At 44.5% G+C, this 18,092-nt stretch overlaps 1 protein-coding gene across 6 annotated transcripts in view; it reads left to right on the top strand.

Moving 5' to 3' along the window:
• NSF (N-ethylmaleimide sensitive factor, vesicle fusing ATPase) overlaps positions 1 to 16,822 on the top strand; it is a 135,204-nt gene extending 118,382 nt beyond the window's left edge. For all 6 annotated transcript variants that reach the window (XM_073582344.1, XM_073582343.1, XM_073582346.1 and 3 more), the window contains 2 exons: positions 9,697 to 9,752; positions 15,846 to 16,822. In XM_073582344.1, the coding sequence (XP_073438445.1) occupies positions 9,697 to 9,752; positions 15,846 to 15,873 (84 nt within the window). In that variant the 3' untranslated portion in view covers positions 15,874 to 16,822. The remainder of the gene's footprint in view (positions 1 to 9,696; positions 9,753 to 15,845) is intronic.
• The last annotated feature ends 1,270 nt before the right edge of the window (positions 16,823 to 18,092 follow it).

The following is an 18,092-nucleotide window of genomic DNA, read 5'->3' as shown; positions in this document are numbered from 1 at the left end:
GGACGTCTGCGCAGGTTATGCCGCGTCTGGGTCGCGGTGGCGCGCGACGCATGGGTGGCAGAATTAGTGTGTTCCGGGTACAAAATAATTTTTCAAAGATCCGCCAAGACGATTTTTTCTTTCCCGGCTTCCCAAAACGGAATCCCGGGCAGAGGCATTGCTAGGGGCCATCGAGGTGTTGCGGCGCAACGGGGTCATTGTCCCTGTACCAGAGTGCGAGAAGACCCAAGGATTTTATTCCAATCTGTTCGCAGTCCCCAAGAAGGACGGAACAGTAAGGCCGGTTCTGGGCTTAAAGTTCCTGAACAGGTTCATCAGGGTCAGGTGTTTTCGCATGGAATCTCTCCGGTCGGTCATATCGTCCATGGAGCATGGAGAATATTTGGCCTTGATCGATGTCCAGGATGCCTACCTGCACATCCCTATTTTTCCCCCCCCCCGCATCAAAGGTTCCTTCGGTTTGCAATCGAGGGCTGGCATTTTCAGTTTGTGGCCCTACCTTTCGGGTTGGCCACGGCCCCCGGGATATTCACGAAAGTGATGGCGGTCGTCATGGCCCTTCTACATTCTCGGGGCATAGTGGTTTTGCCGTACTTAGACGACCTCTTAGTAAAGGGGCCGTCCTTTCGGGCATGCGAGGAGAATGTGAGCATCACACTGGATACCCTATCTCGCCTAGAATGGTTGATCAACGGGAAGAAATCTTCCCTTACCCCAGCTCAGAGGATTTTACTCCTGGGGATGATTTTCAACACTTCCCGAGGGTTGGTATTTCTCCCTCAGGACAAGGCTCGGGCAGGGAGTCCGAAGCCTTCAACAACCGGGCCCTCACACTTTCCGTTTCGGGATGAGGGTTCTAGGAAGGATGGTGGCGGCGATGGAAGCAATTCCGTTTGCTCAATTTCATCTCCGTCCCCTGCAGCATGCTCTCTTAGCGGCTTGGGACGGGAGTCCGTTCTCCCTCGATCATCAGTGCAGGTTGCCCTCTCAGGTTCGACGGGCGCTTCAATGGTGGACACATGACTCCTCTCTTCGTCAGGGGTAGCCTTTTCCCCCAGATCATTGGTTGGTAATCACGACCGATGCAAGTCTTTTCGGCTGGGGGGCAATCTTCCGGCATCACACGGCCCAGGGGCAATGGTCGCCTCAGGAGGCTCGTCTTCCAATCAACCTGTTGGAGATTCGAGCGGTGCAGTTGGCGCTGCAGCGTTTTCAGCACTTGCTAGCAGGACGCCCAGTCCGAGTTCAGTCAGACAACGCCACGGCAGTGGCGTACGTGAATCACCAGGGAGGCACGCGCAGCAAGGCAACCATGCGCGAGATAGAGCATGTGCTCCGTTGGGCCGAGAGGCACCACTCGGTAATCTCAGCAGTTCACATACCAGGTGTGGAAAATTGGGCAGCAGATTTCCTAAGCCGACAGGGCGTCGCGGCCGGGGAATGGTCCCTTCACCCCGAGGTCTTCCAGCAGATTTGCCAACGGTGGGGGACTCCAGACGTGGATCTGCTGGCGTCCAGGGAGAACACCAAGGTGAGCACATTTGTCGCTCGGTCTCAGGACCCGCGAGCGATCGCGGTGGATGCGTTGGTCCTACCGTGGAGCCAGTTTCGGCTCCCATACCTGTTTCCCCCACTGCCGCTTCTCCCAAGGGTCATCAGAAAGATCAAGACAGAGGGGGTCCCGGCAATTCTGCTGGCCCCGTCGAGTATGGTACGCGGATCTAGTGCAGCTCCTCGCAGACATGCCTTGGCGTCTACCGGAACGGCCAGACTTACTGTCTCTGGGGCCGATCTGCCACCCGAACTTAGGAGCCCTGCGTTTGACGGCATGGCCGTTGAATCGTGGATTCTGACCCAGGCGGGATTTGGGCGTGAAGTGGTTGCGACAATGGTTAGCGCCCGGAAGCCGGCCTCGGCGAAAATTTATCATAACACTTGGAAGGTTTTCTTTCATTGGTGTTGAGAACACGGGGTTGCGCCATTATCCTTTTCGGTCCCCAACATCCTGGCTTTTCTGCAGTCCGGCCTGGACGCAGGGTTGGCGCCAAGTTCTCTTAGGAGGCAGATTTTGGCCTTGTCGGTCCTTTTTCAGCGAAAGATCGCTACCAATATGCAGGTCAGGACGTTCATTCAGGGGGTCTCTCATTTGGTGCCCTAGAGCACCCATAGACGCCTGGGACCTTAACCTGGTTCTGGGTGTCCCTACAGGAAGCCCCGTTTGAACCATTACAGGAAATTTCATTGTAGTATCTCTCCAGGAAGGTTGTATTCTTGGTAGCCATAACTTCCATTAGGCGGGTCTCGGAGTTAGGAGCATTATCTTGCAGAGCTCCTTTTCTGACTTTTTTTTAAGATAGTCCTTAGACCACCGCCGCCTTTTCTGCCGAAGGTCGTGTCCTCTTTCCATATTAATGAGGACATTGTTCTGCCTTCGTTTTGTCCAGCGCCAGTACACAGAGTGGAAAGGGCGCTCCACTCTTTAGATCTGGTAAGAGCTCTCAGGAGGTACGTGTCAAGGACAGCACCTTTTCGCCAGACGGACTCGTTGTTTGTGATTCCGGAAGGGCGCAGGAAGGGTCTCGCAGCCTCACGATCAACCATAGCCAGATGGATTCGCCTAACTATTCAGGAGGCTTACCGATTCCAACAGGGATAGGGGCGCACTCTACTCGGGCAGTGGGCGCCTCTTGGGTGCCTCGGCACCCGGCTTCGGCAGAGCAGGTATGCAAAGAAGCAACCTGGTCCAGCCTGCACACTTTTTGTAAGCATTACAATGTGCATACTCGGGCCTCATCGGATGCGAGCCTGGGTAGGAAGATTCTCCAAGCAGCAGTGGCACACCTTTTAGACAGGAGGGCATGCGGCTTGGATCGGTGAGTTGTCCTCCCACCCAGGGACTGCTTTAGGACGTCCCACAGTCTCTGTGTCCCCCAATGGGACGAAGGAGAAACATGGATTTTTGTGAGTACTCACCGTAAAATCCTTTTCTCCAAGATGCTCATTGGGGGACACAGCACCCACCCTGATAGCCAGTTGGCTCTTGTTTATTTAATTAATATAATTCCTTATTTAATGTAGGGTGGTCCTTTTTCAGACATATGATTTTCTGCATTAAGGCTAATTTTTGGATGTTCTCCTACTGCTTTTGCACTAAACTGGTTTCCGCCCGCTATCGGGGCGAGGGTGTATGCGGCGGAGGAGGAGCTAACTTGTTTTTTGTATGCCTAGTGTCAGCCTCCATACGGCAGTAGCACACACCCGCTCCTGCGCGTCAAACAGTCTCTGTGTCCCCCAATGAGCGTCTCGGAGAAAAGGATTTTACGGTGAGTACTCACAAAAATCCATGTTTCCAAAGACATGACTTGGAACAATGCAAGAGGTTTGGACTATCGGAGGAAGATATTGATGGGTTACAAGCCTTAACAGGTCTTTTGAGGGAGAATGAGCAAGAGAGAGGGAAGGGCCCCTTTACGGATTTAAAAAATACAAGTAGCAGGATGCCGCCTATTAGTGATATCACCAGTGTTGACATTTTTATAAAACTAGTGGAAGCAGACTTGAGTGAAATTCGGTGTGCTGAAGGCCGGAGTGTCCAATCTATCGGATAATGAAAAGAGATCACTTGAGAGATTGGAAAAAAATAGTGACATCTCATTGTTATATGAACCTGGCATATGAAAAACTAAGGGGGGACCTTACCTCTATATATCAGAAGGATCTAATGAGTGTTTTAGTTGAAGCGAGAGGAAGGTTTACTATCCCAAAATGAATGGAAATTTCTACAACCAAATAATCCCATTATACCAACTTTTTACGCCCTTCATAAGGTCCACAAAGGCTTGGTACCTTTGAAGGGACGTCCGATTGTGGCTGGGATTAATGCGCTAACACAAAACAGTGGTATTTACCTTGATAAAATACTCAGACCCTTTGTAGTATCACTCCCTTCATATGTCCGTGATACTTCACACCTTTTAAGTCTGTTGGAAGGGATCACTGTTGGTGCTGACATGTTGGTGGCCTCCATTGGAGGCACTATACAGTTGTATACCTCACATATATGGGAAGAAAGCTATCAATCACTTCCTGCAGACCAGGGCGATTGAGTGTTGGAGACACAATGTTTTCATTGAGAAGCTTCTATTTTTTTTGTCTCACTCACAACTATTTTCTTTTTGATGGGGAGTACTTTCACCAGCTCAGGGGTACTGCGATGGAGATCCCTTGTGCCCTCATGTATGCTAATATCTTCCTGGGCTGGTGGGAGGAAACCCATATTTTTGGAGAAGGTGAGCAATGGTGGAACAAATATATCAGCCTCTGGGCCATATACTTTGATGACATACTAGTCTTTTGGTCTGGCCCAGAGGCTGAGTTTCGCTGTTTTGTGGAGACCATTAATGTTAATACTATCGGACTCACCTCTGAACATCATGATAGAAGCATAAATTGCCTGGACTTGACTATCTCAAAGGAACCTGATGGGAGCATCAGGACCTGTACGTACGGTAAGCCCACATCCACCAACAACCTCCTAAGATGGACAAGTCACCACCCTGTCCCCCTCAAGAGGGGGATACCCAAAGGGCAATTCATGCGTATCAGAAGGAATTGCTTGGATTTGGGTACTTTTAGGAGGCAGGCTGGCGATCTGTATGACAGGTTTAGAGCGAGAGACTATCCCTGTGATGTCTTGGATGGTCCACTTAATGAAGCATTTTCTGCTGATAGGCAATCCCGCCTAAGAAAGAGAGACACAAGGACTGATCAAGAGAATAACCTGGCGAGGCTAATTGGAACATATGACTGACAATCTGAGAGTGTGTGTCAGGTCCTAAAAAAACATTGCGGGGTTTTATTGGCAGACCCTTAACCTAAGAAAATTTGTGTCCCCGAAATCTAGCGTCACATATAGGAGAGGGAGGTCTATTGGCGATCAGTTGGTTCATAGCTTATATCAAAGGCCTAAAAAACCAGGGACCTGGTTGGATAGAAAACCCTTGTTTTTTTTTTTTAAATGGGTGAATTGTTCAAGATATGCGGTATGATGTCTCAAGGAAAAACCTTTAGTAGTTCAGGTAATGGGAGAGTTTTCTCTGTTAGTGATTTCGGCAATTGTAGATCCATGGGTCTTGTGTATAAAGCCACCTGTACTTGTCCCATGGATTATATCGGGAAGTCCATATGGGAACTGAGGGTAAGGGTGGGCTAACATTTATGTGACATTAAGAATAAACGAGATACACCGGTTGCCCGCCGTATGAATGCTGTACATGGCGGATGTTTGAATGAAATCACCTTTAGTATGATAGAATTGGTCAGACCGAAAATTAGAGGAGGAGATCTGGATAGGACTATATAGAGACGAGAGGCTGAATGGATATTTAGATTAGTCACTCCCCGAAAGGATTAAATGAGTGCCTAGCCTACGCTTGCTTTATCTGTTCATTTGTTGTTCTGGTATTGTAATTTTCTTTTTGGCTAGAAAACTCTTTTTATGGATGTGCCGTATAAGCTACATGTATAGAACATGTTCCATATTGTGGTATTTTATCTATATCAAATTTTCTTTGTATATGTTTTTTTCTAATATAGTATGTCATGCTCTATCCTGATGAAGAGAGAGGATTATAAAAAGCCCGGATATAAATGTATTTTCATGTGTGTGCTTGAGGGATTTTCCTATAATTATTGATAGATAACGTTTGCTTGTGGAATACATTGTACCGAAAACCGGAAGTCACGTATTTTGTGACAGGGAGTGAGCCTCTTTACTGCGCATGAGTAATCTGGAACGCATAACTATGGAGCGCAGGACTTCCGGAATCTGAAATGATGTTGGTCACATGATTGGAGTGCACCCAGCAGTTCTGTGACGTTGTTTGAAACGCATAGGACCGGCTATGGAACGCACGCTGGGATAAAACAGCAGGTTAGGAGAGGGCATGTCTTTTCACCTGTGATAAGACCCTGGAGTATTACCGCCGGCCATTGAGTGGACGGGACCTATGACGGCGCTGAAATCAAAATGGGGGTTATTTAAGTCCACCCATTGTGACCGCCGGGTATGCCAAGCATCATCATGGCATCCGGCATCTGCATTATCGTGTCCTCCTGATGAACCGTGACAACGGGGAAACGCGTCGGGGTGTCCTCAACTCATACTGAGTTATTTTACAGTTTTTGCATATTGCGGTTTTATGAGAAATGTTTTCTATCTATGCCATTATGCTGTTGCTCAATGCTTTTGTATTAGGATCTGCCAGATGGCCTTTGTGCGGGCAGACCTTATTATTTTGAAAGTTTCATTTATGCATGACGTTGGGACAATTTTCGTTTTTTTTTCTTGTGCTGCAAGACTCATAGAGCAGCCTATGATGTATAGATTGTTATAAGGATCTGTCCTTTTCATTTCTACCCCTCACTATATTGTTTTCCCACCTATAATGATAGGGATTTATCAGGGAAGAGAGGGACAGTCCACGTTGAGTGGGGGCGCCAAATAATAGTTTTCTTAGGGTGCCAACCTCCACAGCTAGGAAGGAGTAAGAATAGGTATATTGCAGGGTCTTGTAAGGCAGGTTATTTGGTCTAATATTGGTGTTGTATCAATTGGTTTATATACCTTTTTTACACTGGGTAAGGTGTTTAAGGATGAAATATTAAAAATCTTTTTTTAAGAGGAGATATATGTTCCCTATGTATATGGGGAATGTCATTTACAGGATCAAAATTTTGGGGGGTTTTCTTTTTATTGTGAAGCAAACAACAAATAGGACAAAATAACTAACTGAAAAGTAGTGTACATTAGTATTCACCCCCCTCAAGTCAGTACTTTGTAAAGCCTCCTTTGCGGCAATTACATCTCCAAGTTGTTTTGGATTAGTCTCTGAGTTTTCCATATCTTGGCACTGCAATATTTGCATTCCTCAAGGAAAACTGCTCCAGCTCCTTCAAGTTTGATGGTTTCCTCTGGTGAACAGCAATCTTCAAGTCTGAACATAGATTCTCAATTGGATTAAGGTCTTGGCCTTGACTAGGCCACTCCAAAACATTTACATGTTTCCCCTTAAGCCACTCGAGCGTTGCTTTACCAGTATGCTTTGGGTCATTGTCTTGTTGGAAGTTGAACCTCCATCCTAGTCTCAAAACACTGACAGACTGAAACTTGACTTGGACCATTTTAGCTGTCCCTGCTCCTGATGGTGTTCTTAGTGTGATGAGTATATTCCTCCTTAAATTTGAGGAGTCTCCCTCATGTCTGTTGACAAACTCATACATTTCTGCCTATTCTTCCAAAAAGGCCACTTCTATGGAGTGTACGTATTATTGTGGTCGTGTGAATAGATACTCCAGTCTCTCCTTGAGAACTCTGCAGCTCCTTTAGGGTTAACTTTGGTCTCTGTGCTGTCTCTCTGATTAATGCAATCCTTGTCCTGACAGAGAGTTTTGGTGGGCGGCCCTCTTTTGGCATGTTTGTTGTGGTACTGTGTTCCTTCCATTTGATGATAATGGATTTGACGGTGTTCCGGGGATCATCAGAGATTGAGATATCTTTTTATAATCCAACCCTGCCTTGTACTTCTCAACAACTTTGTCCCTGACATGTTGGAGATCTCCTTGGTCTTCATGGTGTTGTTTGGGTAATGGTGTCTCTTGCTTAATAGTATCGCAGCCTCTGTGGCCTTTCAGAAAAGGTAAAGTGCATATACTGACACTGACAGTCCATGTGACACTTACAGGGGTTGGACAAAATAATGGAAACACCCGGAAGCATCAACAAAAGTTAGTTTAATATGGTGTAGGTCCACCTTTTGCGGCGATTACAGCCTTAATTCTCCGAGGTATGGATTAATACAAGGTGTGAATTGTTTCCAAAAGAATTGTAGCCCATTCTTCAGTTAAAACACCCTCCAGTTCTTTGAGCGACGATGGCGGCGGAAATCGACGTCTAACTTGAATCTCTAAAATTCACCATAAATGCTCAATAATGTTGAGTTCTGGGGATTGGGGGGGCCAGTTGAGATGCTCAACTTCAGTACAATGTTCCTCGTGCCATGCTTTAACGAATCTAGCTGTATGAATTGGTGCATTATCATCCTGAAAAATGACGTTCCCCTCCGGGAATAGTGCTTGAACCATAGGATGCGCTTGGTCGCCCAAAATGCCTACATAATCGTGGCCGTTAATTCTTCCATGAAGGGATATCATTGGCCCGGCGGATCTCCACAAAATAGCACCCCAGATCATCACAGAACCTCCGCCATGTTTTACGGTTGGGTGAAGGCAGTCTGGATGGAATGCTTCTTTCGGCTGTCTCCAAACGTACACTCGGCCGGAGGTCGTAAATAGGGTAAGCAATGATTTGTCTGAGAATATCACATGTTTCCACTGCTCGAGGGACCAATTCTGGAGGTTTCTATACCACTCTAAACGCTTGGAAACATTTGTCATTGAGAGCAGCGGTTTTCGAATTGCATCTCTTCCGTGGAATCCAGATTTGTGCAGCTCCCGACGAACAGTTTTCATGGGAACTGGGTTCTGTAGGTGTTCATTGAGCTCAGCAGTGATTTTCGGAGCCGTGGTCTTGCGATCCTCTCTCACAATTCACTTTAGAGTCTGACGGTCTCTCTCAGTCAACTTCGACTTTCGGCCGGATCTGTGCTTTGCTGCGGACGTTTTTCCTTCTCTCTCAAACGCAGTCATTACTTTGGAGACAGTACCTCTTGACACGCCAAGCATTCGGGCACTTTCTGATACACTAGCGCCTGCCATACGAGCACCAACAATTTGGCCTCTTTGAAAATCCGAGAGGTCTGCCATTGGTATCAGGTTCTCATCAATGTTCTTACAATTCTGCAAAACAAACAGTTAATTTACAAATACATATCACAACACAAATAATCAACTACAAAATATTAACATATGTCACGGTTTGCATGTTTATAACACGTTCGAAGATTATGATGCCAAAACGTTAGGTGTTTCCATTATTTTGTCCAACCCTTGTAGATTGCACACAGGTGGACTTCCTTTCACCAAGTATATGACTTATGAAGGGAATTGCTTGCACCAGACATTTTTAGGGGCTTCATAGCAAAGGAGGTGAATATATGCATATGCCAATTTTTTGTTATTTGATCGCATAAATTAAATTTATACTTAGATTTTTCTTACTTCACTTCACCAACTTAGACTATTTAATAGTGATGAGCGAACGTGCTGGGATAAGGTGTTATCAGAGCACGCTCGGGTGCTAACCCAGTGACTTCGGTGTGCTTGAAAACTATGTTTGAATCCACGTGGCTGCATGTCTCGCGGCTGTTAGACATCCATAATACATGCAGGGATTAGTTGGTTGTTAGGCAATCCCTACATGTGTTGCGGCTATCTGACAGCCACGAGACATGCAGCCACGCCGACTCAAACATATTATTCGAGTATGCTGAAGTCAATCAGTCGGCACATGAGCATGCTCAGATAACACCTTATCCCAGCACATTCGCTCATCATTACTATTTAGTGCTGATGCATCACACGCAAATCTGATTACAAAAATATTTAAGCACTGGTTGTAATGTAACAAATTGGGTAAAAACCAGGGTGGGGGAAGTGTGAATAACTTCACAAGCCAGTGTATACTATGTTATGATTTATACGTAATTTCTAATGATGGTTTCTATTTTTATATTTAAGATGGATCCAGAGTATCGTGTCAGGAAGTTCTTGGCATTGCTGAAAGAAGAAGCTTCGTAAGTTTATAGTTTGTGAGCTGTTTGAGACGTGGGGCAACAGACGTACTCTCCTAATTTTTTTTTTTTTTGCGCAATATGCTTAGTCCAGTACGTGAGGGGTAAGGCACATGGAGTATCGCACAAGGATGACTGTTCTGCTCCACTCCCTCAAGCGGAGCACTACACATAACGTTTTGGGGGAATATTTGCTAATGCTGTTTAATAGGCAGTGTAATCTTAGCCCAGGTAGTCTGAAGGGGCTCCAAGATGAATTATCGCGTCCTACCTTCTACTGTGATCAGGATATGGAGAAGACGGCGTGGCCTGCACGCTGATGGCGACGGCTGCTTGAAAGGAGAGCTCTGTGCTTCAGCAGGATAAACCAGCTCTTATCAGCTCACAGATGACAGGATTACCAGCTACAGGAGGTGTGAGTAACCCCAGCCCTTAGTGATGCCTAAGTTGAGACCTAAAAAAACTGGCACTCCAGCCAAGCTGACAGACTTTTACCCCCGGGATAGGGAAGTCTCCTCACCTAGCAAGATGGTGCTGGCTTCCCACTCAGCGTCTTCCCACTCCTCACAAGGAGATACAGGCTGCGTGAGAGGCAATACAGGCATTCCTCTGACAGAGGAAACAATGCAATCTCTGCTGAAAACGCTGAGGGCTTCCCTACAGGGTGATCTCAGAGAAATAGTCAGAGAGCTGAAGGAGGAAATCAGGTCTCTGGGTGATCGCACAGAGCATGTAGAAACTAAAATGGCTGAATTTGCAACATCACATAACAATCTGATAGATGCTAACACAGCTTTGGAAAAGGAGGTGGAGGCATTAAAACTTAAAATCAGTGATATAGAGGACAGATCCCGAAGAAATAACCTAAAAATCAGAGGTATTCCCTCATCTGTAGCAGATAAAGACCTCCATGAATACTTCCACAAGTTTCTGCAGCTTATACTTCCTGGATGGGACACCAGAGACCTGATAGTGGACAGAATTCATAGAGTCCCTAAATCCAAAGGCATAGATCCAGCTCTGCCTAAAGATGTCCTGGCTAGACTTCATTTCTATAAAACAAAAGAAGCTGTGCTGTACACACTGAGGGAAAGTCCAGCCCTGCCAGACACTTTCATGGGACTAAAAATCTTCCCAGATCTTTCTGCTACAACTCTTAATAAAAGAAGAGAATTCGCCCACCTTTCTAAACTCCTTAGAGATCAAGACATTAAGTACAAGTGGGGTTTTCCGGTGAGGATGATAATTTTCAAAGATGGAGGCACTTACATATGTCATACTCCTTCTCAGCTGGGCAAATTGCTGGATGACTGGGGAATAGCCCACCCACCAAACCCTGGCGGGCGGGAGAATCAAAGAAGATCTCCAGACAAGATTAACCCTGAATGGTCAGCAACTTAGCTGGGACTCCTTCCTGCTTATGGCACCTGCTGTCCTTGCTCCTGTGACACGGGATGTCACGTAGCCCCCCTGATGTTCTCGCCTATGGCGAGCGGTTATACTCCGGTCACCCTACTCGGGGCAAACCGGTGTTGATGGAACTTTTTTGTTTTTGTTCTTCTTCTCAAAAATGTTCTTTAATTTTTTTCAGAAATTTCTTTCAATTCCTTTTTGGTCTAACCCTTCTCATCCCTGATGGCGTTCCTAGGAATTCAACCCCCCCTGCGGCTCCAATATGAAAATTAAGATATTGTCTATTAATGTGAACGGACTCAACTCCCCAGCAAAAAGGTCAATGATGTGGAGAGAGGTGATGGCATCTAACTGTGATATAGCGTGCATTCAGGAGACCCACCTTCTTTCCACAGATAATAAACGGCTACTTCATCCCAGGTTTCAACACGCCTTTTTTGCTAATGACTTAAAAAAAAGAGGAGGAGTGGCCATTTTAATAAAGAACTCAGTGGCCTTTAAATTGATAAATGTCAGTTATGGAGCGGATGGAAGATATATTATTTTGTCTTGTTATATTAACAGTGTCCCTTATACCTTGGCAACGGTCTACTCCCCAAATTCATCGCAATTGACCTTTGCTAGGAAATTTTTCCAAGCATTCAAGGATACTGCCACAGGGGCGGAAATCATCTGTGGAGATTTTAATATACCTGTTATACGCTCCATGGATTGCTCCAACATCAACATCTCACATGCTAAGGAACTTAAGCATCTCATCAATGAATTCCATTTTCATGACATCTGGAGATATTTACATGCATCAGAAAGAGACTATACATTCTTCTCTTCCAGGCATCGCTCATGCAGTAGAATTGATTTCTTTTTGGTCGACAGCAAATCTATAAGTAATTGTGTTGCAGCTGATATTGGTTTAATCACTTGGACAGATCATGCGCCGATCTCTTTGTCTGTTCAGGGTGGCTTTAATGTTCTAAATTCCCCCAGGTGGAGATTGAATACTAGCTTGCTTGGTAGGCAGAAGGTACATGATGAAGTAGAGTCAGTGTTAACAGAATATTTCAAACTTAATAATAATGGGGAAATTTCTGACGAGACCCTGTGGGCTGCTCATAAAGCAGTAGTCAGGGGGCAGTTCATAAAACTGGCCTCCATCCAAAAACGGCAAAAAGACGCAGATATTAAATATATATTAACCCGTATTCATCACCTTGAATCCCTGAATAAAGCCAAAGCAACCCCTAACTTGACTAAAGAAATTGTAACCCATAGATTTCAACTAAGATCCCTACTCCTGCAAAATTACGAACATAATCTAAAAAAAAATAGATCGACATTTTATGCTATGGGGGATAGAGCGGGGTCCTTATTGGCAAGAAGGACGAAAAAACGTGAGATTCAATCTAAAATAGAATTCCTGAGGGACCCAAATGGAACAATCACTAGACATCCCATTGAAATAGCAGAAGCATTTGCGAAATATTATGAGGCCCTGTATAATCTAAAAAATGATTCCAACACGTCACAGCCGACTCAAGTGGATATACAGGGCTTTCTAGACACCCTGGATCTTCCCCGGGTCTCAGATGAGCAATTAGAGGAACTTAATCTTCCCTTTACTACACATGAAATCCTAGGTGCCATCAAAATGACTAAGTCTAACTCTGCCCCGGGCCCCGATGGGCTGCCATACGAATATTACAAACAATTTACATCCACTCTGTCCCCCTTTATGTTAAAAACCTTCAATTTTTGGCAAAATAAAGGGTCAATTTCCCCAGACAACTTGGAAGCGATTATTATCACGCTACCCAAGCCAGGGAAACCTGCAGACACCCCGGGTAATTTTAGGCCCATTTCACTCCTAAATTGTGATGTTAAAACTTATGCCAAACTAGTGGCGGATAGACTTCATAAAGTGATCCCGGCCTTAGTGGCCCCAGACCAAGTTGGTTTTGTGACAGGCAGGCAATCTAAGGATGGCACCAGACGGATGCTTGACTTGATTGGACTGGTGGAGATATCGGGTGAACCCAGTGCATTCCTGTCTCTTGATGCTGAAAAAGCCTTTGACAGGGTGCACTGGGGATACCTGGAGAGAGTTCTAACAAAATTCGGGTTCTTGGGAAAAATTAAGTCATCCATTCTAGCTCTCTACTCTTACCCAAATGCGTCAGTGTTGGCATCGGGGTTTCTGTCATCTAAATTTCAAATAAGTAATGGCACTCGCCAGGGGTGTCCATTGTCTCCCGCTATTTTTGCTTTAGTGGTAGAACCTCTGGCGGAAGCTATACGAAAAAACATAGCCATTTCTGGTATAAGAGTTGGGGAATTTGAACATAAACTTGGTTTATATGCAGATGATGTGATAATTTCCCTTTCTAACCCTGTAGTTTCGATTCCAGCAGTGGTGAACACATTATCGAACTTTTCTAAAGTGTCGTATTATAAGCTTAATGCGGCAAAGTCTTTGATATTGCCGTTTAATGTACCGGTGGAAGCCAGGAGTGTGCTGGAGGGGGCCTTTCAATTCAAATGGTGCGACAGGGGGATACCTTATTTAGGTATTAAGCTGACACCATCGCAGATGTTAATTAAAGAAAATTTGGAACCTCTGATCCAAAATTTAGAAAAGGAATTGGGAAGGTATGAAAAAATATCGTTGTCCTGGATGGCCAGGATACAGTCCTTTAAAATGGTTTTCTTACCCAAAATATTGTATGTACTCAGATGCTTACCCATCAAAATTTCTCACAAAACCCTGATGAAACTTCAATCGTTGACTAACAAATTTGTCTGGGGTAATAAAAGGGCCAGGGTCGCAGGTAAAGTGTTATATCCCCCATATGACTCAGGGGGACTGGGCACCCCAAACATATCGGCATATTATAAAGCCTTACTAATTGAATCACTAAAGGAATGGTGGCGTCCAGGTAATTCACATAGATGGGCTCAGATTGAAAATTTCCTGTCCCGCCAGGGCTCGGTCAGAAGAATGATGGAAGCAGAATATTTGAGCCGTTCACGGTTCTCCCCGTGTGTTCCCACCATGTCAGCTTCCCTGGAGGTCTGGCGAAATGACTTGATTCATAAGATTCAGATTCCTCTTTCAGAGATTTCCCTCAAGTCGTTGGAATCTCAAATCCCCTTTTTGAATCTAGCCAGGTGGGAGGGATCAGGCATTACAGTGCTGGCGGATCTATTCTCTGATTTGGGTGTTAACCCCTTTAATGAAATAGTACGGAAACACCCCTCTTTAAAGGGTTGTTTCTATCAACACATCCAAATTAGTCATTTTCTGGCCTCTAAATTTCCTCTAAAGTCGAATCCTCTGTTACCTACAACAAAGGCTTTGGTATTTAAAAAGATAATTAAATCCAAAGGTATCTCCTCAACATACAAATGGCTCAATAACCCCCCCGAAGAGCAAAAATCTCCTTATATGAATAAATGGGACGTGGAGTTGAATGTTTCTACCTCTCCTTCAAACTGGCACTCGGCTTCAGCAAATATCCAAAAATATTCCAAGTGCATAAATCATCTGGAGCAACTGAAAAAAGTACACCTGCGATGGTATCGGTCCCCAGCCAACTTAGCACAGTTCCTCCCAAATTATTCGCCACATTGTTGGAAGGGCTGCCTCCAAAGGGGTACTCTTGGTCACTGCTGGTGGGCTTGTCCCAAGGTTTTCTCGTTCTGGCTGGAGGTGTTTGGCCTGATGGGTGAGCTGACAGGCAATACTATTAATCCGAATCCGGGTCTGGCAGTGCTAAACGTGGGTATAGAGGAGTTCTCTTGGGAATCCAGGGGATTATTGGTTCACATTCTAGTTGCTGCCAGATATTGCATAAGTAGCTATTGGAAATCCCCAAAGACACCTACATTAGCTGAACTATATAACCGAATTAATCTCCATTGCCAATACGAGTTCTGTCTGGCTCACTCCATCCGCGCCAAAAACAAAATACTTCAGACTTGGGACACGTGGCTAAACTCTGTATATGCATCCCCTGTCAGGCATCTGTTTCCAGGGCAAACTGTCTGAGATTAATAAAATGGGTCAAATAGGGTCAAAGAGAGTGTTACGCAGGGAGTTCATCCGTACCACATGTCAATATTCAAGGTGTTTATATCTATGTTGTTGTTACTGCTCGGGCTACCCTGAACGCCATCTAATTCCCTAGCTCCCCCCCCCCTCCCTGGTTGCCTCTTTGCAACCATCCATGGTTCTCCCCCCCCACCTCTTCCTCCCTTCCCCTTTCTTATCTTCCTTTCTTACTCTCTGGTTCTGGTTGTTTGAAACCCTCGTTTTGAGGATTAAAGATTAAATGGTAGGTTGACTTTATACGTATTAGGTGTTGATTAACCAAAAAAAAAAAAAGTTGTAACTTGTATCAGACATGATTGTTGGTGGTGTGATGGGAAATGTGAATCATAATCAAAAGATATACTACCACGTGTTACAGCGTTGTTCTCTTTGTGTATTAATGCCATTGATACCTGAATTTTTTCCCTTTTCTAATGTAACTTCCTACAATAAAAATTGATTGGAATAAAAAAAAAGGATATGGAGAAGACCCTGAGTACAAGATGCCTACTCCTCCCTCTCTGAATTCCAGGCATTGCAAATTGTTAAGGTTTCTTTTCTAACTTTCTCCAATCAAAGTCTCTCTTCTCTTGTAGAGATCCGGTGCATCGTGCCTACGATTAACTGTCAGGGCAGGGGCACTGGGGGAAGGTGTGATCATCATCATCCGAACAAGTAACATTCCACCCACCACTGGCTGTATTTGGGAAGGTCGGATTCTAGAAGCACACCACGGACTCCCTTATTTCTGTATCACTAGGGATGTGCATGTAATTCTATACTATGCGTTGTCTAAGCCATTCAGATCTCTTCTCCGTTCACCCAGCTTCTGATTATTGTGAATGCACAGGATGCGGTGCCATGCTGCATTTATGATGTACCCACAATGTGACAACACTGTAATCTCACTAATGCATGTTTTATGGCCACCATTGATTTTTCTGGTGGAACGACTGTACAAGACAGGCAGGCGGTAACCGTACATCTACCCTTCATCAATGCAAATCAAAGCTGTGGTGATTTAGCCATATTCCAGTAGCCATGTTGATTTATCTTCCCATTGGGTTGATGTCAAAAGTGTACAGCTTGTAGAGTCCGGAGCTATTTGAATGTCTTTCCCATGTAGTCTACTGATTTCCTAGTACTTTGTTGGGCATTTGTTGACATCACAAGTTGACTGCCCTCGCGGTAGGTAAGTAATGGTCGGGGTTCTGTTTATTTATGACTAGTGCTATTTGGCGGGAAGACAGGTTGTGAATAAACTCATTTCTCATATCCTTATGGATGGATGGCTTGAATATGCTCACAGTGGATGTGAACACTCTGCGGGTTTCCCCCCCCCCCCCCCCCCCCCTTTCGGCCTCGCTCACCCTTCAATGTCTTTCCCGTAGTGACATGTGCTGTGGTTCTGTGGCTGCTTTACCTCTACTTAAACCCCCCAATCTTCAGACACATGTCATATCCTCCGTCCCACAGTATGTGTATATTTTTATTGTGGATTTTATGTTGTAATAAATGATCTGTTGGTTATTGCAGCTGGACAACTATTGCAATAAAGAAATTATTTATCGGATGTGGTTTTTCCTTTATTTTGTTTTGTTTTTTTTTTTTAAGAAAGTAATCACTATGAGTAAAGGACACCGTCTCCTGAGTGGAGAACTATCTGCTTATTAGTGATCAGATTGTGCTGGGATTTTCTGCTGTGAGTGAGGCAGAAGCAGCTGATTTATTCAGCCTCTGTCCACAGAGCTGCTATAGAGAATTTATGGGAAACAGGAGATATATGAAATCTAGTGCAAGGAAAATGTGGTTTGTTGTACATTATAGTAACTATTCTGGTATTTTGGGAGGGCTTTTATTTCTTGTGACCGTTACCTTTGGTAAGTATAATACTAGGGTCAGGGAACTTAGATTAGTAGCACCATTCCAGCGCTGCAGTCAAAAAACAAAAACAATACACTGGAATAGTACTTTAACCCTACTCCTACATTACATTACTAAAGTTACACTAACCTAATGGAGCTCTACAACAGGCTTTTTTTCTAAAGATTTTTTGTGATCCAGTTCAGGACTATGTCATATTACTTTACTCCTGACCAGACACATTTTCGGAGTTTTTTTCATACATGCACTTTTAATAGCTCTGGAATTTTTCTCATTTTCTTTTACATACATGAGATTTCATTTTTATTTCATTTTCACATCGGTTTTTTATTTTTTTGTAGCTGATATTTGGGGAAAATTATATAGGAAATGTGTATATTGACTTTTTTTTCCCCCTGATCACGAAGGACTGCACATCTTAAGTTGCGTCCCCCTTTCGGTTGAAATTGGTTTTATCAATTGGACATATTTTTTTTTTCGTCAGGGAGTAGCTATAAGCAGCTATTCAAACTGTTTTTTCTCTTTTTTTTTTTAATTTTGTGTTTATCCTTTTTTTTTTTTCCCTTCATTTACTGTATATCACACACAGCTGTGTGCCCACCAAAATGGGTTCCGACTCCACACCTCCGACTCCACAGCCCTGATCACACATACTGTGCACCCCATAAAGCCTTAAAAGACATTTTGGGTGGAATTTTGACATATTAATACATTCTTTTTATTGCTGTTTTCTCCTGTATGTAGGGCTGGCATAATTAACCCCAGTTACAGGGAAAATGTAGGCTCCTGGCTGCATAGTAGAGCTGACTGGTTCTCCTGAGATCGAGCAGCTCCTGGTCTCTCTCTATTCCCAGTGATAACTGGATCTGGAGGAGGAAGTAGCTCTGAGTATACAAAGATCTAAAGGGTAAACCTGGTAACAAACTGTGGGGAGTCAGGCTGTGTCTGGTAGCCTGCTT

The sequence above is a fragment of the Dendrobates tinctorius genome, unplaced genomic scaffold, assembly GCF_039654945.1.
Source record: "Dendrobates tinctorius isolate UK_male_01 unplaced genomic scaffold, ASM3965494v1 ptg000071l, whole genome shotgun sequence".
NCBI lineage: Eukaryota > Metazoa > Chordata > Amphibia > Anura > Dendrobatidae > Dendrobates > Dendrobates tinctorius.
Note: the sequence above shows the minus strand (reverse complement) of the source record. Positions and strands in the feature narration are given on the sequence as shown.